We start from the raw sequence: 23,859 nt of genomic DNA on the forward strand, positions 1-23,859 counted from the left end.
ATATTGAATTGATATACGAGCAAGCAAATTAAATTACGAGCTTGATCACAAACGAATTACACTCGTGAGTCAAAGTATCACTATATATTCTTTTTCTTTAATGTACTGTCCAATTATATAAATGTATTGTTTTATCAGAGTATTGCCTCTCTTACATGAAATGTCAGTTTCCATTTAACGTGACTGTGACTTACTTAGCCCTGAAATAATTAAATTCATAAAACCAACACACACACACACACACACACACTCACCGGTGCTGCCGCAGTTCTCCTCATCACTGCCATCCATGCAGTCGGGGTCGGCGTCGCACCACCAACGGATGGGAATGCAGTGTCCATTCTTACACTGAAACTGGTCGTTGTCACACTTCAGATCGCAGCCCAGCTGGAGCGGGGGAGATACAAAAGCGTGTTTGTGATGAGTTCGGGCAGATTCTGTATCCCCGTCCGAGGTTCGGAACGCAGCTGACAAAAAAAGTTAGCGTACTTCATCAGATCCATCGGCGCAGTCGTGGTCCCCGTCGCACTTCCACCTCCCGGCGATGCAGCGGCCGTTGGTGCAGGCGAACTCGCTTTCCGAACACTGTCGAGGCACTGTCGAGGAAAAAGGAAAACAGATCAGTCCTGGTCGTGACACCAGACATGGCAACTTGGATTCAGTTTGAACAAACACGAGACGACAGTCAACACAAGACTGAGGGGAGGGGAATCAAGACACAGTGAAACAACCTTTACAAATAGTATTAACTGTGAAATGTGGTGGATTTAAGACACGCGTCAGAGATGCAGATTTGCGCGCTGGCGGCCTCTAGTGGCAGAATGCGGTAGCGCTACACAACAAGAAAAAGTATAGTCTGGAGCTGTGGTTATAAACTCGCAGCGGGACACGAGAACAGACACACGGAGGCCTACCGGGATGTTTCCATTATGAAGGTGGAGAAACTTACCTCTGGCTCATGCCAACAGGACAGTATGAAATGAGACAAATATCAGATGAGGTGAAATGCATCAGTAATGACAGTGAACGGATGTTGAACAGTTAATATCACTGTGCTAAGAGTACAAAACAGGAAAGGGGATGAGCAGAGGTGACAGGAACAGGTAACCCTGCCAAGAGGGACGTCTCACCACACTTGTCTTCATCCGAGTTATCCCCGCAGTCGTTGTCGTAGTCGCACTGCCAGCGGCCCGGCACACACCGGTTGTTCTTGCATCTGAACTGGTACGGCTCGCAGGTGCGTTCAGCTGCACGGATAACCAAACACATTGGATTTAAAAAAAAAAAACAAAAAAAAAACCAGGAGGGCGTGACCCTCAAACGCATTTCCGTCTGCTCGATGATTCTCACCGCACTCCTCCTTGGGCTCGTCAGATGCGTCTCCGCAGTCGTCCTCTCCGTCGCACTTCCACCGAGCGGGGATGCAGCGTCCGGAGTCCTTGCAGCGGAACTCATCCACGCCGCAGGTCATCTGGGCTGGAGGGGGAAACGGTACCAGCGCAACGAGGTCTTTCTCGTGAGATGTTTCAAACGCGAACGATACACACGCACACAAAAACAAGGTGGGGGTCTTACTGCAGTTGGCCGGCTCGTCGGATCCGTCCACGCAGTCGTTGTCACGGTCACAAACCCAAACGCGTGGGATGCAGCGCTTGGTGATGGCACACTGGAACTGGGTGGGTGCACATGTGACCTCCGCTGCAGGAGAGCACACATTTTGTTACCATTTGAAATGAAACTTGAACAAAAAAAAACAAAACTAAAACGGATACTCACGACAGTCCTTCTCGTCCTCTCCCTCCCCACAGTTGTCCTGGCCGTTGCAGCGGAAGATGCCTGGGATGCAGCGGCTCGGGTGCGAACATTTGAACTGACTGGGCAGGCAGACGTGAATGTCTGTTGGGGCAATGTTAGAGGAGGGCACACGGTGAGCCCGGCAGCAGATACGTGCGCATATTAATGCAATATAATAATAACAAATCAAAATGATAATAATTACCGCAGTTGGCTTCATCTGAGTTGTCCTGACAGTCGTTGTCGCCGTCACATATATATGCTGGGTTGGTGCAGATGCCTGTGCCGCACTGGAACTGCCCCGGCCTGCACTTGAACTCGGCTGCCGTGGGAAACGAGAGACTTTTTTTTTAAGGATCGGCCGGACATCCCACTTCCCTGAATCTCTACTCTGCAGACTCATTGCATGATCATCTTCTCTCCTTCTCGGTCGTACCCTTCAGGGGTCACCACAGTGAATCAACCTCCTCCATCTAACCCTATTCTCTGTATCCTCTTCACTCACACCAACTAACTTCCTGTCCTCTTTCACTGCATCCAGAAATCTTCTCTTTGGTCTTCCTCTAGGCCTTCTTCCTGGCAGTTCCAACCTCAGCATCCTCCTACCAATATATTCACTATCCCTCCTCTGCACATGACCGAACCACCTCATTCTAACTTGATCTCCAAAACAGTGAACAAGTGCTGTCCTACTGACTGACTCATTTCTAATCCTATCCATCCTTGTCACAACCTCAACATCCTCATCTGCGCTACCTCCGTCTTCCTTCCTGTCTTTTCCTCCGTCCCGTCGGCTCTAAACCATACAGCATCACCACTCTCACCACTGTCTTGTACGCCTTTCCTCTCATTCAAGCTGAATGATGATGGGTAAAAACCCCCCGAAAAAAACAAACAAAAAAAAACTAAAAAACAAGATGGCCATCCTTGAGTCAGCTCGGCACAAAAAACTCACGGCAGTCCGCCGGCTCGTCCGAGCGGTCGCCGCAGTCGTCCTCGGTGTCGCACTTCCACCAGAAAGGAATGCACTTGTCATTCTTGCAGACAAACTACAGAGGAGAAGAAGGTTTTACATATTGCTGCTGCTAAAACGACGCGAGGCGTCATGGATGGCGCACTTGCGGCAGGCTCACCTGGCTGGCCGTGCAGTTCGACATGCATGTGCGCTGATCTTTGGCCAGGTAGAAGTTGGTGGGGCAGGCGCACTTGTAGCCGCCCCCAGGGGAGAGGAGGCAGAGGTTGCTGCAGCCTCCGTTGTTGGTCTGGCACGGGTGGTTGAGCACTGGCGGAAAGGACGAAAACACCAAGATAATTTCTTTTTTCTGACCAACATCAATGTACTGCTGAACAACAAATATAAACCGAAAGCTATGTCGTTTACTTACCCTCCGGCTGGCGATAGGGATGGTAGATGTGGATGTCCATGGGCCGGTGCAAGATGCTGATCAGCGTGGACTTGTTGGTGCCCAGGGTTTTGTGGGCCCTGTTGATGGATTTGGTCTCCCAGTCCGTCCAGTAGATGTACTCCTCGAACAGCGTCATGGCGAAAATGTGCGGGATGTCCTGGCTGAGGACTGCGAGGCACAAAAAAAAAAAAAGCGCACAAAGAGACAAAATGGCGGTTTCACTTCTCTTGTAATCAAACCAGCGGCTACATTCATTTTCCCTGTTTAATGAAATAAGCATCTCAAGTTTCCCCCCGATAGACGTCGTTGAGCCGGTTCAGCTGTTTTATTTGTTCTGGCTGGGATTTTTTATATTCATTTATTTCTCTAGAAACCTGAGAGAGAGAAAAGAAAAAAAAGCAGTGGGGGGGTGGGCTCACAGTGTTAATGTGAAACAGAAACGGGAGTGGGCGCTCAGCTCGAGCGGCTGGGCCATATCGGTGTGTTATGTAACATTTGCACGCCTCGTCGCACTTTGCACTCTAATTGCACTCTTTGTGCTCCCATTCTTTCCGTCCGATGCGTTCGCTGCCAGCGCCTGACGCCGCCGCGCTTCGGAAACAACATCATTAGTCCCATCTGTAAAACACAGTCATCCGAATGCGCTCGCCGCTGCAAAATACGGAACTTCACAGCAGCACTGTCATTAGCCAATAAGCAAGCTCGTAACAAAAGCACGTTTATCTGTGGGCCGCAAATAGTTTGACGAAGATCCGTAGCGGGAAGATCGGGTGGATCCAGGTGACCTTTGGCCTGTTATCACAAGACAAACATGCTAAAAGCCGCCTTAGCGTTCGTGACGAACGCGTATCGCTGCTAATCCGACCTTGATAGGCAATTTAACATGCAGATATAATGTTATACAAGTTCCAGTAGCATCTAATTGTTTTTATGGTAGTTTGATGGACACCCCCCATCACAAGCTCCATAAACGTGACTGACAGGCCGGTCAGGTGTTGCGACCGATCTGCCGAAGCCTCTGTTTTTAGTGAAAGCGAACATTTTTTTGTGACACAAAAGCGCCGTGTGGCTGCAGGATTCTTCTGCATGGCCGGCCGACAATATCCGCTATTGTGGCTATCAGCAGCGGCACAAGCCAGGGCTATGTGAACGTTGCGCGGTCCAGGCCTCGTTCAGGGGACAATATCTGCAATTCAGGGTTTTTTTAAGCCCGCCCACCCACCCCGCCCTCCAGTGACTGTGCTTCCAAGCTCCAGCCAGGCTCAGACAGCCTCTGCTCGGCGGCTACCTCACATTTGCGTTAATGTTTGACACTGAGACAACCGTTGTAGCTTCATAAGAATACCTTCTTTTTCTTTCGGCTTTTCCCTTCAGTGGTTGCCCCAGCAAATCAACCTTTTCCATCTAACCCTATTCTCTGTATCCTCCTCTCTCACAGCAATGAACATATCCTCCTTCATAAGAAGATAATAAAATAACAATAATAATAATTATCACAATTATCATTATTATTGTGAATAATAATAATAATAATGTTAATACTAATACAATAACTGGTATAATAATGATGATAAAATCGATCGATCAGTCCGAGTATTGAATGGTCTGAAATAAGCTCTCAATGTGAAAGACAAATAAACAAAATACGTATTTATTACAGTATTAATGATAAAAAATAATATTAATAACGATAATTTAATATCATAAATAAATATGTAACAGCCCACCTCTTCCATAATCAAACGACCCAATTGTAATTGAAAATCAACCAGGCACTTTTTCACTCTAAAATCTCTATTACATCTATTTCAATATTTACATCGGAATATTCACGTCACCACCAGTGCAGTCATACTCTGCTGCCGGGGATCGCCGCACAAAACGTTTTACCAGCCACTCACCAATGTGCCTGTTGGTGCCGTCCAGGCTGGCGAATGCTATGTAGTCCTCCCTGGCGTCGGCCCAGTATATGCGGTCATTGATGAAGTCCAGCGTCAGGCCGTTGGGCCAGGTGATCTTGTCCTCCACGATCACGCTCCTGTTGGTGCCGTCCATTCCGATCCTCCCGATGTGCGGGTTGTCGCCCCAGTCAGACCAGTACAGGTACCTAAATGGCAGCGGCGGTCGGTGCGCATTAAGCGTTATGCTAGCAGAATCAAAAGATTGCAAGTCGTTTTCTTTTTTTGCTTCTCACCCGAAGCGTACGTCAACGGCCACAGCACGCGGCTCCCTCAGACCGCTGTTCACCAGGACAGTCCGGTAAGCGCCGTTGAGCTTTGACACCTCAATGGTATCGCGGCCTTTGTCGCACCAGTACAGATTCCCGCCGACCCAGTCCACCGCCACGCCGTCTGGGTTACTTAGAGAGGTCCGGTGCAGCACCTACCAGGTTGGTGAAAAGATCGCATACTGATCGTTGGGGGGGAGCAAAGCAAACTGACATGAAATTATTTCCCGGAAAACACGGGACTGCCGGGCCGACCTCCATGTTACTGCCGTTCATGTGCATGCGTCGAATCATGCTGCCCTGAGTGGTGACGTCCGTCCAGTAGATCATGTGCTCGGCGTAGTGGAAGTCCAGCGCGACTGCGTTATTCAGACCCTGAGGCAGAGTCGAGTACAGCGTTAGAAGGCGTGGGAATCAAACCCCCAACTTGTTCTTTTTGCGGCGTCTGACCTGTTTTATGAGGGTGTAGTTGGAGCCATCCAGGTTGAGTTTTCGCAGGTAGTATCGGTTGGCGAAAATCAAGTAGGGCTCTTCCTCTACACACACAAAACAAGGAAGATACTTTTACCATCTAAGTGACGGCGAGTTTCTTGCTAAAGCTCACCCACGCCGCCCGCCTTACCAGACGTGGACTTGCAGATGGTGGGGTCGTTGGGGCTGAGCTCGAAGCCGTCCACGCAGAGGCAGTGGAAGCTGCCGTGTGTGTTGATGCATCGCTGCGAGCACGGGTACGTGGTGGTGCACTCGTCCACGTCCACGCAGGTCTTGCCGTCCCTCTTCAGCTGGAAACCGGGATGGCAACGACACTAGAGGGGAGGGGGGCAAGTGTGAAGATCTCACCAAATGCGAAGTCTGTTCGGTCCTTTTTTTTGAAATTACGTTTTTTAATCCAATGAGCGATCTTCGCTCCCTTCTAAAATTGTAGCACTCCAAGAGGCAAATCTGTGCCGAACCGTTTCCTGTCTCGCTCTGCTAAAGCGTGACGGTGAGTTATCTCCGCTTTGGCAATTCTCCCTTTTTCTAACGAAGTTCCTACCACAGCCTCGGCACTGTTGAAGGGAAAGTTCACCCGGAGTTCAAGCTGTTCCGAGATGAGCCTCCTACCAGAGACCAAAACATGCTTTTTTTCCTCTTGCATAAGTGCCTGCCGTAGTCCAAGCACCCGCACAAATTTTTTTTCTTTTCCTCGTCTTTCATTCAACATGCAAACAACCTGAGAACTGTCCATTGGACTTCTCAGCCATCTTTGAGGCCCCTATTTAACCAATCTTGAGCGATTCATCACGGCTCACCTTGAAGCCGATCTTGAGGTCGTCGCAGAGCTGCGAGCAGCCGCTGAGTTTGCTGTTAAGGCACTCATTGATGAAGCAGTTGAGTTCGTCCGAGCCGTCGCCGCAGTCGTCGTTGCGGTCGCACAGCAGCGTCTCATTCAGACAGTTCCCGTTGCGGCACACGAAGGCCGTCTCATTGCACGTCCGCTCTGGAATCAGACGAAGTTGCGTTACTCAATGATTCCGGCTCCGTCGCGGTGTACAAGCAATATATTCCTACCCGAGTCAGTGCAGCGAGGGTTTTTGGGCGCTTCATCTGAGCGATCCTGGCAGTCGAACTCTCCGTCACACTCCCATTTCTTCTGGTTGAGGCAGCGCCCGTTGGCGCAACGGAACTCTTCGGGACCGCAGGTTGGATACTCTACAGAAAAAATAAAAAGAAAGAAGGTTTTTGATGTTTCCCAATAATCCAGAGCGGTGTGTTCCTTCAGCTGAGCGTGTCTTACCGCATTCCGGGGATTCGTCGGAGCCGTCGGGGCAGTCGACGTCGTGATCGCACACGAAGTGCTTGGGGATGCACTGCCTGCTCTGGCACGTGAACTCGTTCCTCGCGTCGCAGGTGCTGTTGGTGTACACTGGAAGTGGACAGGAGCACATTGGGTCTAAGGGAATGGGATTGCGTGGCGAGAGAACGCGTTGCGCCAGATACGATGGTGACCCCACTCACTGCAACCAGCCTTGACGCTCTCATCAGCGCCATCAGGACAGTCCTTGTCTCCGTCACACTTCCAGCGTTGTGGGACACACATGTGAGACCCGAGGCATTGGAAAGACTCGGGGCTGCAAGTCTTGGATTCTGTTAAAAAAAAAAAAAAAAGAAAAAAAAAAGAGCATGGAGCGATTACGCCACTCCAGGAAGCGGCGAAACAATGACATCATCGCTTACTGCACTTCTGGTCCTCATCGGAGCCGTCGCCGCAGTCGTCGGAGCCGTCACAAACCCAGTGGCTGGAAATGCAGCGGTGGTTCCCGCATTCGAACTGGGTGGACGAGCAAAATTTGTCTGCGACAGAGGGCAGGGTGTCACTACGCACCAGGGGGTTACAATGATCAAACGCAATGAGAAACATAAACAAAACGGAAGCATGAGACTGACCACAGTGCGTCTCGTCAGCGCCGTTCTCGCAGTCGTTCTCCTTGTCGCAGGTCCAACTCATCGGGATGCAGCGGCCGCTGGGACAGGCGAAGAAGTTGACTGGACATTTGAGCTTCCTCTTATCTGCCAGGAGATAAGAGATTATTATTACGGTGAGATTATTTTTGATGACTAGGGCGGAGGAGAAGAAACGAATTATGAGAGAGACCGTACGACTGACCTGGACAGTTTCTTTCATCCGAAAAGTCTCCGCAGTCGTTGTTGCCGTCGCACACCCACGAGGACAGGTAGCACAGGGTGGTTTTCTCGCAGCTCTGAAAAGAGGCGCCTTTCACTCCCAGGCGGAAGAAACGGGAGCAGTCGGTGGGCTCTGAACAATGAAGGGGAAAGCTTTTAAACACTTTTGAATTAATCCCACAACTTTCTTATAAAGAAGCTTTTTTTCCTTTTGTTGCTGTTGGGAGAGCTTTTGAAAAAAAAAAGGATGTTTTCCTCACGGCAGTTCATTTCATCGCTGGCGTCCTCGCAGTTGACCACCTGGTCGCAGCGGCTGAAGTTGGAGATGCAGCTCCCGTCTTTGCACTGGAACTCTCCCACTTTGCACAGGGTCACTGCAGCAAGACACGAAATGGGGTGGGAGGTTTACATAAGATAAAACAGATGCATATCAAGACAAATATGCATAATCACTAGCAAAAGATATCAATCACAAGGCACCAACATTAATAGTACCGCATGGTAGAAATGGTAAAAAAAAACCACTGATGGCATTAACAAGTACATATTAGCATTGCTACCATCACTTTTTTAACCACTTTGTCACTTTGTTTCTACTTTGATTATTTCTTTAAATCTGGATTTTGTGTGTGTGAATATATATATATATATATATATATATATATATATATATATATATATGTGTGTGTATATATACCTGTATATGTCTGTACGATGTCCTTGAATTTCAGATAAGGCGCCATAAATGAAATTTATTATCATTTTTAGTATCATCATTATTATTATAACTATTATTATTATTGTTGTTAATTATTCCATTGTCTTCTCTGCAATAAATGTTTTACTGGACAACAACCCAACTCATACACATAATTACTGCATCTAATAATTTATATGTAATGGTAAATACACATGTATATACTTTACATCTATTTAGTACATTCCTTTAACTTTATTGATATTTATTTATTTCAATCATTACTGTTCTTTTTATTTCATTTGTATTTTTTAACCATTTTATTCTTTATTTTTATATAGATTTCTACTTTGATTCTTCCCAATTTGACTCTGTTGCAGGAGCTGCTTTCAACGCAAATCAATTTCCCCCCGGGGGATTCATAAAGTATTCTGATTCTGATTATTACGTGTTAGCATTGCCATATTTTCTTTGGTTTCTACTTTCGGAAACAAAGAGGAAAAATGCATTCAAAACCAAGGTTGTTCAGTGAAAAAAAAAAAAAAAATGTTATCTCATCCCGTGCACCTTTCAAAGGAGAAAATTAGGGTTTTTCCTCAATTGGCAATAATAGGATGTGACACACTTACTGTTGCAGGGCAGTTCATCGGAGTGATCGCCACAGTCATCCGTGCCGTCGCACCAGAACTGGTGGCCGATGCAGCGGCCGTTTATGCAGCGTCTGTAGCCTTTCTTACAAATTCGATTGGCTGTGGAGGACCAACAACGATCGACGCTAGTATCACCATTATTAAGCAAAATCATTTGTGAATCGTGAAGTTAAATAATGTGAATCTCGACCGCAACTGAAGATGTGAATAGATGCTGAAGAAGAATTAAAAGTGGATAATTCTCACCGCAGTAGGACTGCTTCTCATCCGACTTGTCCCTGCAGTGGCCCATGCCGTCGCACGTCAGGCTGTAGTTGATACAGTCGCCGTTTCCGCACTCGAAGTCATCGACGCTCCCGCATGACACGTTCAGGGCTGGCGTGGGGGGGAAACGCATTTTGCGGTGAGTGACGGGAGGGTTTTTACGCCTTGATCGATGCTCTTGCACACTTACAGGAGCAGGTGCTGTCTTCCAGCAGTTGCCTGTCTCCGCGGCAACTGCAATTTACCCGCCCATCAGACGTTGGCAGACACAGATCTTGGCAGCCTCCGTTATTTGTTCGGCAGGGAGAGAACTCACCTGAAGAATGCCAGCAGAGGAACAGAAGAGTCAAAACACGGATTTAAAGATGATCAAAATCGTATTTGCAGTCTGTGGCAGTGGAAAAGGGATGTATGATATAAATCCATAACAATACGTGAAATCAGGGGTCATTTAGTGCCGCAAAGAAAATCATTCTTGGTATAAATTATGTTTTTCCAAACAATCCAGAAGGTCTAATGAAAAAACTATCTGTTTCCGCCTTTGCCTTACTGCCGCACTTAACTCTATTGCACCATTTCAGCTACCACAAGCTCGCCCTTGAAACAAAAGTCACTGGAAAGCATCTTTGGGAGGAAACAAGCGAATGATGAGACCGCGGAAGCATTGCAGATTGCCAGCAAAAAGAACGCTGCATTTAAAAGAAACTATCAAGATTCCTCCCTAAGTTACAGATTCATTGCGACAGGTGATACACAAACTCTGCCCACAGTGCATAATTTGTGGTAAATGGCTAGCTAATTAAGCTACTGTATGACACCCTCAAAACTGTTTCCCCACATTCAGACAGAACACCCTGCGCTATTAGCCAAGCGGTCCGCAGAAACATTTTCATGCATAAAACTTGTCCCTGGTACAAAAAAGGTTGGGGAACGCTGCGTCAAATCATTTGGACGGATGGCTTGTTGGAACTTCACAATGATCACACTGGCTTGCACTCACAGCTGTTGGTGTCGTTGGCCACGGCGATGATGCCCATCGGCTGCTGGGGGATGTCGGCGCGCAGCACTTTCATGTCCCCGCCCGTGTATTTATCGGCTCTGAGGACCGCCCTCCGCACCCAGTCGGTCCAGAAAATGTAGTCCCCGTACACGGCAAGGCCGAACGGATGCACAGGCTCGTTCTTTAACAACACCTGAGGGGGCGGAGGGGTTCAAATTAATCGGTTGGTTCTCTTCTCGAGTATGGGAAAAAAATAGAAATAGTGGGCGGCAGCCGGGGAGGGTTTCTTACGTAACGGTTGCTTCCATCGTATTCGCAGCGCTCGATCTTATCCAGCGTGGCGTCCGAAAAGTAGAGCTTCTCGGCACGGTGGTCGATGGCCAGACCATTCGGCGTTTTGATGTCGGTCCCGATGATGACGAGCACGTTGGCGCCGTTCAGGGAGGCCCTCATGATACTGGGCGCCTGCTCGTTCCAGTTTGTCCAGAACATCAGGCTGCGGCGGGAACGAAAACAGGACTGATTTAATCATCATAGTGGGTTTCCAATTTTTTTTTTCTGAACTTTCTGAGTAGCTGAGACGAAAAGACAATACGCACTGATGCAGTGCAGAACACAATGTTTTCGATTTTTAATGACTCACTCCTGACACTCGTCCAATACAAAGGCTCGGGGGTGGTCTTCCCCAGACATCGTGACCACGGTGTTGCGGTTGTAGGCCACAGAGCGGCTCTGGTCCACAGTGTGGCGGGTGATGGTGGAGGTGGTGTAGCTGGTCCAGTAGAGCGTATCCCAGCCACGGTGGTAAGCAAGGCCTTCCACTGAACCCACGTCTGCGGAGGAGAGGAGAGGGGGTTAGTATTTGGGGATGAGTCTTGAGTCTGGTGTTGTGTTGCTATTCGACCACCTGGAAAAAAAAGAAGAAAAAAAAAGTGCTTAACCGCGGATGATAACCTCCGGTGGGGCTTTGCTTAGCAGTTTAAATGCTAAAAAAAAATTCTGCTCTTCTCTCTATGTTGAACACACCGCAAATGTGGCTCAATTTGTGAGAGTTTCATAGAGGTATAGAAAAATGCTATAGGAGCCCCCCCACCTCACACACACCCGCACCCCAGATCCAGCTAAATCAGTTCATGAATAATTCAAACTAGTCCGGGTAAAGGACAAGAATTAAAATGAAGAACAACAAAAAAAAAAGAATAAAATAGAAGTGGTGCCACACACACAGCGTGCCTGTGTGTATCTGCCGGGGACTTTAAAGAGTGTGTCATCCTGTCATTTCATGGCCGGCTGCCCGCGCACGCGCACACACTGGCACACGCACACGCACACAAACAGCTCCCCTGTGGATTCTCGCTCATTCACAGTGACTTCTTGTTCTGCAAAGAAATCTGCCACTGGAACAGCTTGACTCTCTTGAGGGGGACACGAGCCGGGGTGAAGGTGAAGACATCCTCCCCCTTCGCGACCTCTACATGGTAGGTCACACAAAAATGGTTTTTAGTGGATGAATTATCCAACCATCCATGTATTATCTACTGATTATCCTCTGCAAAAGGGTTGTGGAGATGCTGAAACCTATCCTAGCTTTCATTGGGCGATAAGGAACCATTCATGCTCTCATTCACACATTTTTCCAATTTATTTCAATTAACCTGCATGTTTTTGTAATAATTATTTATTCTTTTTTATTTATTTATTCGTGTTTATTTAGTCATTCCCAAACCACCTACAGGTGTTTACATTAATTAATAAAGTATTGATTAAGAAAGAAAAAAATATATTTTATTGAATCTTTTTTTTCCTGTGCAGTTACATGGCATGAAACGTCACCGCCGCTGCTTCGGAGTCACTTCCGGGCTTACATTTACAACGGCAAATGTACGACAAAAGACAAACAAAAAAAAACCCATCAGTGGCTGCTCTGAGCTCAAAGTCAATAGTTACACTTCAGAGATATATTTCTGACAAAGTGCCACGATGGACGCTGGACGCGGGGTCATTTCAGATGAAAATCACCAGCCAGGTGACTTCGATTGGGTGGGGCGGGGGGGGGGGAGCACTCGCACAAACAAAGTGTGTTTTTCATCTAGCCGGTTGCATGAGTCGTGCAAATCATGAGCAGGGGGTGGCGGCTCTTAGCCGTGCTGGGAGGCAGATAAAGACGCTTCAAGATAATATTACGAAATGTGAAATAATACAATTCCCTCTCCCGTTGCTCGGATCGACTCTGCAAACAGAGGTAGGGGGGGGTGCCGGGCGGACCTTTGTCACTCAGCGGCGGCTTTCCTGGCAGTACGAATGGAAGCAGGCGGAGGATTAGGAAGACTTTGTTACTGCTCATTTTACAAACATCATTCAAAGAGTTTACTCGTCCGCAGATTGAAGGCCAAGTCGGTTGCGTAACACGGCTCGCCGGCGGATTGTGGAGGTCAACGTGTCTGGAGAGGCCCCCCCCCCACCCTCCGAGGGCTCTCGACACCTGGGCATCATAAAGGCTTTCAAGGAGGAACGTCAGTTGGAAACCCCCTGGGATGAGTTTGTCCCTTGTTGCCCAGCTTCGAAAAATCAATAAAGTCCGCCGGCTGGAAATCTCTTTGGGTTTTGGCACCGACGGTGTCTTGGGATTATGGAGAACGTGCAGACGGAGCCAAGTCGAAGCCGGTGTGTGTGCAGTATGTGCTTTCAGGTCGTTTTTCATCTCAGCAAGTGAAAGTTGGAACGATCTGTGCTTTTTTTTTTTTTTTTTTTTCCCCAGGATAGAACCCTGCCGCGTAACACCATCTCGAGCGGAATACGTTTTTCTTCAAACAAACAACCAGGATTGGAAAAAAAAAAAATTCACATCGAGGCTTCGGGCCGGAGAGGAACAGAAGCGCGTGTGGCTTGAGAGGAGCTGAAGTGGCCACTTGACCGACCTCCTCCGGATAAATCCTGGCCGTGTTTGACGGATTGCAACACTGCGGATATCTAAGCAAGTGAAAATATATCCTCCTTTGACTGCATTGTGCGGAGGGGTGTTTGCAGGGCGAGATCGCAAACATCCATGTTGACGTCCACGGACAGCTGTGACCTTAACAGCTTAACCGAGCTCGGCGGCAAAATCAACGTGGGGGCTTTTTTAATAGACTGAGAACGTGCTTTTAATTAATCGAATTAGGAAATGAGCATCCCTTTTACACGTGCGGAACATTAGAGGGACGTTTTTTTTTTTTATTTGGTTTGAAACGATGCGGCGGCCAGAGAACGGCAGCGGAACTCCCCATCCGGGCCGGCGTGACGAGGCTTTGACCAAGTCGCTGGTGCCCATTCTGGACGGGCTCATCCTGGTGTCCGGCCTGCTCGGCCAAACTCTAGTGATCGTCATCTTGACTGGTAGGAGGCGAAGGGGCGGCGGGCGCCCTCCCCACGGCACGGACACCCTCCTGCTGGCTCTGAGCGCCGCCGATTTGCTGCTGCTGCTCTGCCTTCCTTTCCACACCACCGCCATCACGCTGGGCTACTGGCCCTTCGGCGATCTCCTATGCAAGGTCATCAGCTTCCTGGGCGTGGCGTGCTCGTCCGCGTCTGTCTTCACCCTGGCGGCTTTGGCCGTGAGTCGCTACCTCACGGTGGTGCACCCCGCCTGGGCCTACCGTTCCAGGATGCGACGCAGCATAACGCTGACGGCGGTTCTGCTCTGGGTCCCCGCCATGGCCTTGGCGGCCCCGCAGTTCGCCTTCCGCACATTAACCGTGTCCAGCGCCGTGTACTGCTTCGCCTTCCTGTCGAACCTGAGCCAGCTCGTTTACAGCGTGGTCCTCTTCTCGTTCGGTTTCGCTCTCCCGCTGGGCATCATCTCGCTGATGTATCTGAAGATCTACTGTTTCCTTCGAGACACGCGGCTGTTCGAAAACGCCCCTCGGCTGGAACGCTACCAGAGTCAGGTCACTCACACCTCGGCCCTGCTGGTCCTGGTGTTCACTCTCCTCTGGCTGCCGTCGTACGTGCTCATGTTCTCCTTCATCGGAGGCACCGTCACGGGCTACCAGGGCTACAACGCTGTCGCGATTCTGTCGCGGCTTCTGGCGTCGTCCGTAGCGGTGGTTAACCCTTTATTGTACGGCTTCATGTCCCGCAAGTTCAGGAGGGACCTGCTGGAGTTGGGGAGGGGGCGCTGGCGTCGGTGCAGGAGCTGTCTCGCCGGTTGCCCTGTTCCGGGAAGGGACGCGGTGCAGCCCTTTGAGCTGGACACGAGCTCACAGAGGGGGCCAAAATGATTCCTTCTCACCCCCGCACATATCACTGAGCCGCTGGTTAAAGCTAGATCCACCTTTCTCATTTCAGCAAAGAACTGCAATTCATTTTTGCACATTGAATACTATCCACCTATCCGTTATCTACCGCTTGTCCTGCATTTAGGCTCGCTGGAGATTGTCCCAGCTGTCATTTGGTGAGAGGTGGGGCACACCACTCGCCAGTCGATTGCACGGAAAAACAACCATTCACTCTCATTCACTGAGGCAATTTTTCTGATTAACCTCCTTCACACTTTTGTACTGCGGGAAGAAACTGGAGAGCTGGGAGGAACTCCACACAGACACGGGGAAAACATGCAAACGCCACAAAGAAAGGACCCCTGCAGCAATTGAACCAGGGTCTTTCGTGCCGTGCCGCCCACTGAATTATGTATTATTGCAAATTAACTGAATTAATTCATTAAAAAACAATGGAGTATACTTCTATTGGACGGTGGGAAGATGAATGCAGAAAAACTGGAAATAATTTTCCACAATAAAATTGCTTGCTGAGGCCAACTCCGGTCCTGGCTTTAGAAAAATAAAAAATAAGTAAGAAACGCATTCCTGGATGGAGTTTGGCAACTTACTTCTAAGTCGGTTCTAGAGTGTGGGAATTTGAAATTGGGACACTACAGTTGTGAAACAATGTTTCGTGTGTGTGTGTGTGTGTGTGTGTGTGTGTGTGTGTGTGTGTGTGTGTTTATCAACTGGCTGTCCTCTTAATGTTGCCAATACAGCTGCAGCTGTCTATTCACGGCAGTGCACTTTTTTAACATTTCTCATGACAGCTGTTAAGTTTCATGGGAAAAATAATGATGAATATATAAGAGACCCAATAGTCCTTTGCCTTATCGCGGTTCACCTTTCACGTTCTCAATGGCATTTAATATTTCATATTATAAAGCTGCAATATCAAGTTCAAAACCTCTTGTAAAGCAAAAAAACTGCAATACTGACATTTTATAGCATGGATTTTCACATTACTTTTGTTTTTGCTGAATAAATGTAATTTTTATATATTCCTTATTGTAATTTTCTTTATGGTCAAATAAGCATTTTCTAGGGTGGCAACCAACCAGAGCATGGTGGTCTGCATCCTGAGCTCTGATTGGCTCAGCGACCGTAGCATCATTCCCTGAATCTCCTGTGCATAGCATGCATTCAGCATCTTGCATTGTCCGTTTCACATTAAGCAGGAAGAGCTTATAAGAGTGTGGAGAGGGTCATTAAGCTTTGAAATATGGATAAATAATAAAATAAAAATATGGTCGGAATTTCCAAGGACTCTGTACTCACTGTCCACCACGATCTTGCGGTCCGTGCCGTCATCGTTGATCTGCTGAATGTTGCCAAAGTGGATGTCGCTGAAAAAGATGCGATTGGCCCCCTTCCCGCCCCCGCCGTGATAGTCGAAGCTGAGCGCGATGACATTCTTCATGTGGTCCGGGTCCTCGAACGGCTTTATCGGCGCGTTCAGGTTCGTCTCGTCCGACAGATGGATGCTCTTCAGGATGGTGCGCTCCGAGTACAAAAGGTACCCGTCGTAGTCGCGGCAGCTGCAGTTGTCCTCGGCCAGCATGCCATGAGCACAGGCGCAGGTGCGCTCGCCGTTGCCGCGGTAAAGGCACAGCTGCTCACAGCCGCCGTTGTTGTCTTTGCAGATGTTGGTGCCTGGAGAGTAAAAGAGAAAAAAAAAATCAACCTTTAAATGCCAGGTTTCTGTGTTTATTTCATTACTCTATTTTTTTAAATATTTGCAATCCTACCTTGCTGCCTCGCCCTGTTGAAAACTTTGATGTCTTTCAGCTGCACGCCGATCCCAGTCCTGAGCTGGACGGCGTCCGTGGCATTGTCTTTGCTGCCTCTTTTAATCGAGCCATTGGCGTGTGTCCTACGCATTCAATATAAAAAAAAATGACTTACACATAGGTAAAAGTTACCATGTGTTTGAGTGCATGGAGAAATTTTGAAAAAAAAAAAAAAAAGAGGGAAAAGTGGCACCCCTATTATCAACGGACCTGTCGCTCCAATAGATATATTCCTCAAACACGGAGACGGCAAACATGTCCATGTTGTTGTTGGCCAGCACCAACTCTCTGTTCTCTCCCGTCTCCAGGTTGATGCGCTCTATTTTGTCTGTTCTGGCGTCGCACCAATACAACAGACCCTCCTACGGACACGGACCACAGACAAGGCACAAATCAAACCAAAAAAAACACCTCACCTTCAGTATGCTTCCCTGCCTCTCCCCATTATGAGGCAGCTCTGGGATATTTCAATGCCAGGGCTGTTGTCTCACGTATGCAGGTCAAAATGAGTGATAGGTAATATTGTATTCAGTCAACTAGACCGAAAGAATCACGCAAAATATAATAGGAACGGCAGCTGCGAGGCTAAACCCTGTCTGGCAAAGCAAGCTTGTTTTCGCTGCTGACTGGCTCAGGTTGTTATCATTGCTAGGATGGAAGGAATCCTCAGAGATATGTTCTCTGTTCTCCTCCAGAAGTCAGCCATATCGGGACGGTAATTTACTCCCAACATCGCGGTGCGGAAACTATTCCCCGAGCGATTGTTGCCGTGAAGTTCGGGCAAAAGTCACTGCGGCTCACCTCCTCTAAGGGCATTAGCCTGCATCCACTTTGTAGCGGCCCGCGGCTCTTTATTTATTCCGAAATGGCACCTCTTCTGAATCAATTCACCTCCGGGAGACTTTTAAAAGCGAGGCTCCATTTTAAGCGCCAACATATTAGTAAATATTTGTGACCCAAATCGGCCATTCGGACATAATGACGGCCCCGGTTTGCAAAATCCTGTTACCCTCCACCGTATAATACTGTTCTATTTTACAATGAAGGCTACAGATGTCCCTACAGACGGGACATTTTAATATTTCCAATTTCATTTTAGATTTTTTGATTTGATATTAGCATATCATAATCCACTGCAATGAGTTATTGGTCAAGCTTCAAGATTGTTCCTTTGCAGACCAGGTGGTTCCAAATCTTGGAAAAATCAGAGAGTTTGTCACTGGAAGAAAAAAATTGAATGAGGAACCACCAGGTCGGCAGAAGCACGCACCTGGTAGTCGATAGAGATCCCGTTGGGCCAACTGATGCTCACGTTGACCAGCACCAGCCTCTGAGTGCCGTCCAAGCGGGAGCGTTCGATGCGAGGGTACTGGCCCCACTCGGTCCAAAACAGATACCTGTGGGGACAAGCAGGATATTACGGGACGAGAAATGGGAAGCGAGAAGACTTTTTTTTTAGCAGAGCTAATTACCCCTTGACAGGATGGACCGTGATAGCCCGGGGCTTATCCAGACCCTGGGAAATGACCACATAGCGGAAGGAGCCATTCAGTCTTGCTACCTCGATGACGTCGAAGCCCTGGTCTGTCCAGTAAATATTTCCTATGCAAGATAAAAACAAGTCAATTATCTTCTTGTAAAGGTATGAGTGAGTAATAATGAGTAAGTGTCACGGGAAAATGGAAAATAAAATCAACACCTGCTATCCAGTCTACGGTGATGCCCTCCACCCTGCCGATTCCGTTGGTGACCACGTCCTCCCTCCACGTCTGGTCCCTCTTGGCCCTGCTGATGGTGCTCAGTCCCATGTCGACCCAGTAGATGGTGTCGTTCTCTGAAAAGTCCGACAGACACTCAGGTAAATACTCCATTGACCCAGATCGGGCCATCTCAGTGCCGCCGCCCCTCTCTACGTCAACTCACCGGCGTGGAAGTCGATGCCGACGGCCAAGGAGGTGCCAGACACCGGAACCAAGGCGTCCGATTTGTCCGCCGGGTCCAGCGGGATCCCTCGGATTCCCTCGTGGACGGAGTAGAGCAGGAATGAGCCCATACCTGCTCGGAGACAGTCAAGTCACCTTTCTTTGTTTTGTTTTTTTTCAGACACTCATTCTGCCGCGGCTTTACTGCGACCGTCTTTAAGAAGAAGCGACTGACCTTCACAGGACTGCTGCCCGGTCTTGAGGCTGTATCCCGCCGTGCACATGCAGGCCCTGGTGGTCGGAGAGGTGGGCAAACACAGCTGGGAGCAGTCGCCGTTGTTGTTGCTGCACAGGTTCACGCCCGCTGTGGGAAAACAGAAAGCTAGTGGATTTGACACCCTTTCAAAGTTTACATCCTGTAAATCTCCGCGCCACCCTCGCACCGACCTTTCTGCACGTCTTCATCGTAGATCCTCATGTGCATCATGGGGGAGGTGTTGTTTCTCAAAACCTTCCAGTTTCCACCGTCTTTCTTGTCGCATGTCCCGATCTGGTCCGACGCCTGGTCCGACCACCACAGTTTGTCTCCTGCACTCGGATGGGGGAGGAGGGGGTTTGCTTAATGAATGGAAATTCTAAGAGTGTTAAAGAAAAAAAAAACAAGTGACCCTAACAGCAGTCATACCCATGATAGCCAGCGCAGTAGCCTTGGTGAGTTTGCCTTTGACACCTTCCAGGACCTCCAGTTTGGATCCATCCATCTGACAACGATTGATGGTACCATTTCCTGAGCTGATCCAGTACAGCTGCTGTTTTTCATAGTCGATAGAGAGACCTGTAGGGGGGGGAGTTGAATGAATGTTATCCACGCATCTCTGCGTGAAATGCAGCACCAGCAACACCAGCACCGGTTAGCAGGCAGTCCTTTATCTCTTACCGACAGGCCCTTTCTGATTGGTGAAGAGCGTGGTGCGGTTGCTGCCGTCCATGTTAGCCATGCTGATGTTATCGCCATCGGTCCAGTACAACTTCCTGTGGGCGAAGATTTGGAATATACGGGTTGAGTACAGGAGAGGGTTGGAAATCTCGAAATAGATTCGTAGAGAGTTAAGCTACTAATACATGAGAAAACTTTGGAAAGACTTGTGGAAAACTATCATCTCACACCCTCAGAGTTTTTACAAAGACTATTAAACTTACAGGGTCACTGTTTAAAAGACTACAACTAGATCTTTTTAAGCAATTTTCTTCCCCATCATAATATGTTTTCACCGGCTATTTGCAGAGCCTCCGCTATTTCCGCCGCTTTTCCTTTACATCGTACAAGCCGGGTCGTTCTGCCCACAGCTCCACCATCCGCTCCTTTTTCCGGACGATCAATATTAATCAGGACATCCTCTGCCGTTCCCGTTCATCCATACTGCAAACAAATCCCCTCTCCGCTCTGGCAGTTGACCAGGTTTCCAGTTTTGTTGGAGCTCATCTATTGGTTGTTGATTGTGTTACATTACCATAAAAACTGAAAGACTTGCAACATGTAGGATGTTGTTGTAAGCCCAAGATACAGAATCTGATCTTAGGCTGTTCAGACCAACTTATACTTAACGCTCAAGAGGACGGGAGCGTCTGCAAGTCTTGTAAGACTCCAAATATTTCCTTCTGATTTTCAGCTTTTAGTCTACGGCCATGAAAATTGAGAGGCGTAAGGCCAGCATTAGTAACCGAGTTTAATTAAAGGAAAAAAAGAAGACCAAGAGGAACTTCCTAAAACTGTGTGTCTTAGAACACCATAATTACACGTGTCCTTCCTGTGGGTTGTCATGACATGGGGAGTTCCTACTGACCTCCCTCCTTTTCAGTCACGAAAATCCACTGACAAGTCATGTTGTTAGCATAACATTAGATTTCGTAAGGCCCCTCCGCGTGTGGTGAATTGACCATCTGGTTAAACGCAGGAACCGACAAACTGGAGACCCACCCCAGGAGAGGGTGCAGCACCAGGCAGTGAGGTTTGTCCAAGCCTTGGATGACAGCGTTCTTGAAAGACCCATCCAGTCTGGCCACGTTGATCTGCTTCTTGTTGGCGTCGTAGCTGGTCCAGAAGAGATTTCGAGACACCCAGTCGACGGCGAGCCCGTGAGCGTTGGGGAGGTCTGGAAGAAAGATGCCGCGTGAGCATGGCGGTTTGGCTAACCTGGTTTTTACGATGTTGTAGATTCTGTAGTGGGGGTGGGAGCTCGTACCTGCAGAGACAACGGTTTCCACTCCGGTGCCGTTGATGAAGGCCCTCCTGATGGTCTGCGTCCGCACGTCCGACCAGTAGATCCGATGCTCTACCGCGTCATAGTCCACCACAGTCACGTTGTCGATGTCCGGCAGGGTGAAGGAGATGATGTAGTTGTAATAGGGGTTGTCGATATCTACGCCTCGGATCTCAATTTGACGGGCGTAAAGGAGGAACTTGCGTGACTCTGTATTTAAAAAAAGAGGAGTGCAGAGAGTGATTCTGAATTTTGATGGATTTTTACACACCTTTCAGCCAAAAGGAAAGCGTTGCTGCCTGTTGATACGCTGTTTATTATTTACTTAAACTCTCAGTGAGGACATTGTTTATGGGAGAAAGGCTTGAAGGGACAAGAAGACAAGAAGAGTGCTTACATTTGGATATTATCGAGAACATGCTTTTCTAAGAACAAATATTTCTACAGAATTTAGGCAATTGACAACAAATACATCAGAAAAAATACACGTATATCTGAAGTTGTGTCTTAAATAACTAATTATTAAGCAAAGAGTTGCAGGCTCTAAATTTCTAATTTTCTACATTTAATCATTTCTCCTCTAGTTTTTACCTTTTTCTAAACATTTAAAGATTTAAGATAATAATACGTTATTGATCCCCATAGGGGAAACTCTTTAGCAATATATATTCACTACAAACAACAGATACAGTCACATATTTGTGTGTCTGTGTGTGGACCCCACCTCACGATGCAAAAATTCACAAGAAGAAATTCAAAATATGTGAAAAGTTGCCTTACAACTGAGTTACAATTACAACCTCAAAACCAATTAGAATTACACATTCACAACTATTGCTAAAAAATCCACCCATGATAACTACGCCTTCATGTGAAATGATCTTGTGGGCACAAACAAAAGCTGGTGTGCGAAATACGTGGATGACACACATTTAAAATATACTTACCTTTGCAGGTGCGCTTGTCGGGCTGGAGTTTCATGAGGTGTGGGCAAGCGCAGGAAAACGTCTGGTTGAAGTTGATGAGACAAAGGTGGGAGCAAGGACTTTTCCCATCACTGGCAGCACACGGGTTGGGTGCTGGTTGTCACCCAAAAGAAGAGAGATGGAATAGAAAACCAACAATCAGGCCCTTTGTGCAATTTTCGGATGAACATTTTATTATCATAGTTATTTCAAGGAGTAACTATGTACTGTAATTTCCAGACTATGAGCTGCAACTTTTTTCACACGCTTTGAACACTGCGGCTTAAGCAATGATGCGGCTAATTCATGGATTTTTCGGGGCTGACGAGCTTCATGCCACCAAAACATTTTGCCCCCTCCCCCCCATGGTAAACACACAAAGAAATGCATATGATGCAGCTTTCAAGTTAAAGGAAATCGACTTGGCTTTCAAAGAAGGAAATAAAGCTGCAGCACGTAAGCTTGGCATCAATGAATCAATGGGGAGATGTCGGAGACAGCGGCGTGAAAAACTGACTCCATGCAAAAAAGGTGACAAAAGCTTTCAGACATAAAGAAATAGCAGATGGCCTGAACTTGAAAACGCTCTTGAAGACTGGGTGAACGCACAGAGAGCAGAAGGCCGAGGTTTTTCCACCGCTGTTTAATTCAGACGTTGAAGAAGAAGACTTTAATGGTTTTAGTGAGCAGACGGAAGACAAAGGTAGCGATCAGCTGGAGTAAGACAAAGCGAGGTTAGAAAGTGGATGGATTGATGGACTTTTACTTGTGTAATTTATTATTCATTATTTATTATAAATTTCCAGCAAGTATTTGTGGGTTTTACTAGTATGTATTTAATTAAAAGTAAAGTTTCTACATCACATCTTTCTGTGTAAATAGCTCATGTTACAACTTGGACGCCTGCAGCTTATAGACAAGTGCGGCCTATATATGCACACATATACTTAATTTATCTATATTTAGTCAGTGCAGCTTATATTCAGGTGCTCCCAATAGTCCGGAAAATACGGTAATAAGGAAATACGTTAAACCATTGTAGTCTCTATACACTATATACACATCACGTGAATTTTCTGGTCTATCAGTGGGGTAAACGGGAAGCCTTTGTCTGCAAGAACCGCACACAGCCCGCTGCCGTGTCACTGTCATGGTCGTCAATTCAATCTGTCAACCAACAACATTTTCACATTTTCTTGTATCCCTTGAACGACAACACAACGGCGCATCCGCGCAATGCTCCCCCCCCCCCCCATGATGATGCATGTTTGAGAGATAAACACGTGACATTTAAGGTGTCTTTTTTTTTTGATGCAACACACAAATATCCGCCGCGGGTGCAGAGAGAGAAGACAACATCTATCAAAGCTCTCGGAGGACAGTCGGTATTTGGACAGCAGCCATAGTGAATCAACGCGGCCTGCGGCGAACTGTGAGTTTGTCACCATCCGTTCGAAGCGACTGTCTTGAATGAGTAAGGCGTGACAGGATGAGGACACTTTGAAATATAAATGTTTTTTTTGTTTTTTTTTTGATGGGGGAGGCCATTAGAGAGAGAGGATGGGGACGTACCCTGGGGCTGCCTGGACGGGTGGTACACCTGCAGATCGAAGGGCTGGGTGTTGGTGAGCTGCACCACCGTGACGTTGTGTCCCGTCCATTTGTTGGCTTTGGCCAAGGTGTTGGTCCTCCAATCGGTCCAGTAAACCTCGCCTCCGTACATGGTGACGGCGAACGGGTGGGACAGGTACTCGTGACCCCGCAGCACCTCGATCAGCCCGGTACCGTCGTACATGGCAGAATAGATAGCGTCCGACCTGAAAGCATAAATCAGAGATATACATATTTTATACAGACACCAAGGAAGGCAATGCATAAGCTTGAATTTGCATAAGCTTGAATTTATGAGATCGAAGACGGG

General features: G+C 47.7%; 2 protein-coding genes across 2 annotated transcripts in view; one reads left to right on the forward strand and one right to left on the reverse strand.

Moving 5' to 3' along the window:
* The window catches only part of LOC147214346 (low-density lipoprotein receptor-related protein 1-like), an 87,450-nt gene that overhangs the window by 10,348 nt on the left and 53,243 nt on the right, over positions 1–23,859 (reverse strand). The window contains exons 27-70 of the mRNA XM_086141589.1: positions 23,511–23,755; positions 21,921–22,052; positions 20,956–21,183; positions 20,691–20,865; positions 19,650–19,744; positions 19,398–19,547; positions 19,160–19,300; positions 18,948–19,076; positions 18,714–18,845; positions 18,490–18,624; positions 18,263–18,392; positions 18,061–18,187; positions 17,001–17,152; positions 16,749–16,873; positions 16,279–16,653; positions 11,346–11,535; positions 10,994–11,198; positions 10,703–10,895; positions 9,893–10,018; positions 9,685–9,813; positions 9,418–9,537; positions 8,352–8,465; positions 8,075–8,224; positions 7,855–7,977; positions 7,645–7,761; positions 7,426–7,554; positions 7,205–7,333; positions 6,979–7,119; positions 6,720–6,907; positions 6,050–6,233; positions 5,878–5,963; positions 5,683–5,802; positions 5,395–5,582; positions 5,102–5,307; positions 3,180–3,368; positions 2,928–3,076; positions 2,750–2,843; positions 2,000–2,116; positions 1,777–1,896; positions 1,576–1,698; positions 1,351–1,476; positions 1,131–1,247; positions 490–596; positions 255–387 (exon numbers count right to left, since the gene is read on the reverse strand). Coding sequence (XP_085997715.1) covers positions 255–387; positions 490–596; positions 1,131–1,247; positions 1,351–1,476; positions 1,576–1,698; positions 1,777–1,896; positions 2,000–2,116; positions 2,750–2,843; positions 2,928–3,076; positions 3,180–3,368; positions 5,102–5,307; positions 5,395–5,582; positions 5,683–5,802; positions 5,878–5,963; positions 6,050–6,233; positions 6,720–6,907; positions 6,979–7,119; positions 7,205–7,333; positions 7,426–7,554; positions 7,645–7,761; positions 7,855–7,977; positions 8,075–8,224; positions 8,352–8,465; positions 9,418–9,537; positions 9,685–9,813; positions 9,893–10,018; positions 10,703–10,895; positions 10,994–11,198; positions 11,346–11,535; positions 16,279–16,653; positions 16,749–16,873; positions 17,001–17,152; positions 18,061–18,187; positions 18,263–18,392; positions 18,490–18,624; positions 18,714–18,845; positions 18,948–19,076; positions 19,160–19,300; positions 19,398–19,547; positions 19,650–19,744; positions 20,691–20,865; positions 20,956–21,183; positions 21,921–22,052; positions 23,511–23,755 — 6,584 coding nt within the window. The remainder of the gene's footprint in view (positions 1–254; positions 388–489; positions 597–1,130; positions 1,248–1,350; positions 1,477–1,575; positions 1,699–1,776; positions 1,897–1,999; positions 2,117–2,749; positions 2,844–2,927; positions 3,077–3,179; positions 3,369–5,101; positions 5,308–5,394; positions 5,583–5,682; positions 5,803–5,877; positions 5,964–6,049; positions 6,234–6,719; positions 6,908–6,978; positions 7,120–7,204; positions 7,334–7,425; positions 7,555–7,644; positions 7,762–7,854; positions 7,978–8,074; positions 8,225–8,351; positions 8,466–9,417; positions 9,538–9,684; positions 9,814–9,892; positions 10,019–10,702; positions 10,896–10,993; positions 11,199–11,345; positions 11,536–16,278; positions 16,654–16,748; positions 16,874–17,000; positions 17,153–18,060; positions 18,188–18,262; positions 18,393–18,489; positions 18,625–18,713; positions 18,846–18,947; positions 19,077–19,159; positions 19,301–19,397; positions 19,548–19,649; positions 19,745–20,690; positions 20,866–20,955; positions 21,184–21,920; positions 22,053–23,510; positions 23,756–23,859) is intronic.
* On the forward strand, positions 13,933–14,972 carry LOC147214347 (galanin receptor type 3). Its single transcript, XM_086141110.1, has one exon. It carries the CDS (start codon positions 13,933–13,935, stop codon positions 14,959–14,961), a length of 1,029 nt encoding a protein of 342 aa, XP_085997236.1. The 3' UTR covers positions 14,962–14,972.

This window comes from Fistularia commersonii, chromosome 34, assembly GCF_037954325.1.
Source record: "Fistularia commersonii isolate RoL2024-O1a breed Wild chromosome 34, RoL_Fcom_v1.0, whole genome shotgun sequence".
Classification (NCBI taxonomy): Eukaryota; Metazoa; Chordata; class Actinopteri; order Syngnathiformes; family Fistulariidae; genus Fistularia; species Fistularia commersonii.

Bases quoted from the DNA above. Each gene is read 5' to 3' on its own strand.
- LOC147214347 (XM_086141110.1), top strand. From the start codon at position 13,933: ATGCGGCGGCCAGAGAACGGCAGCGGAACTCCCCATCCGGGCCGGCGT.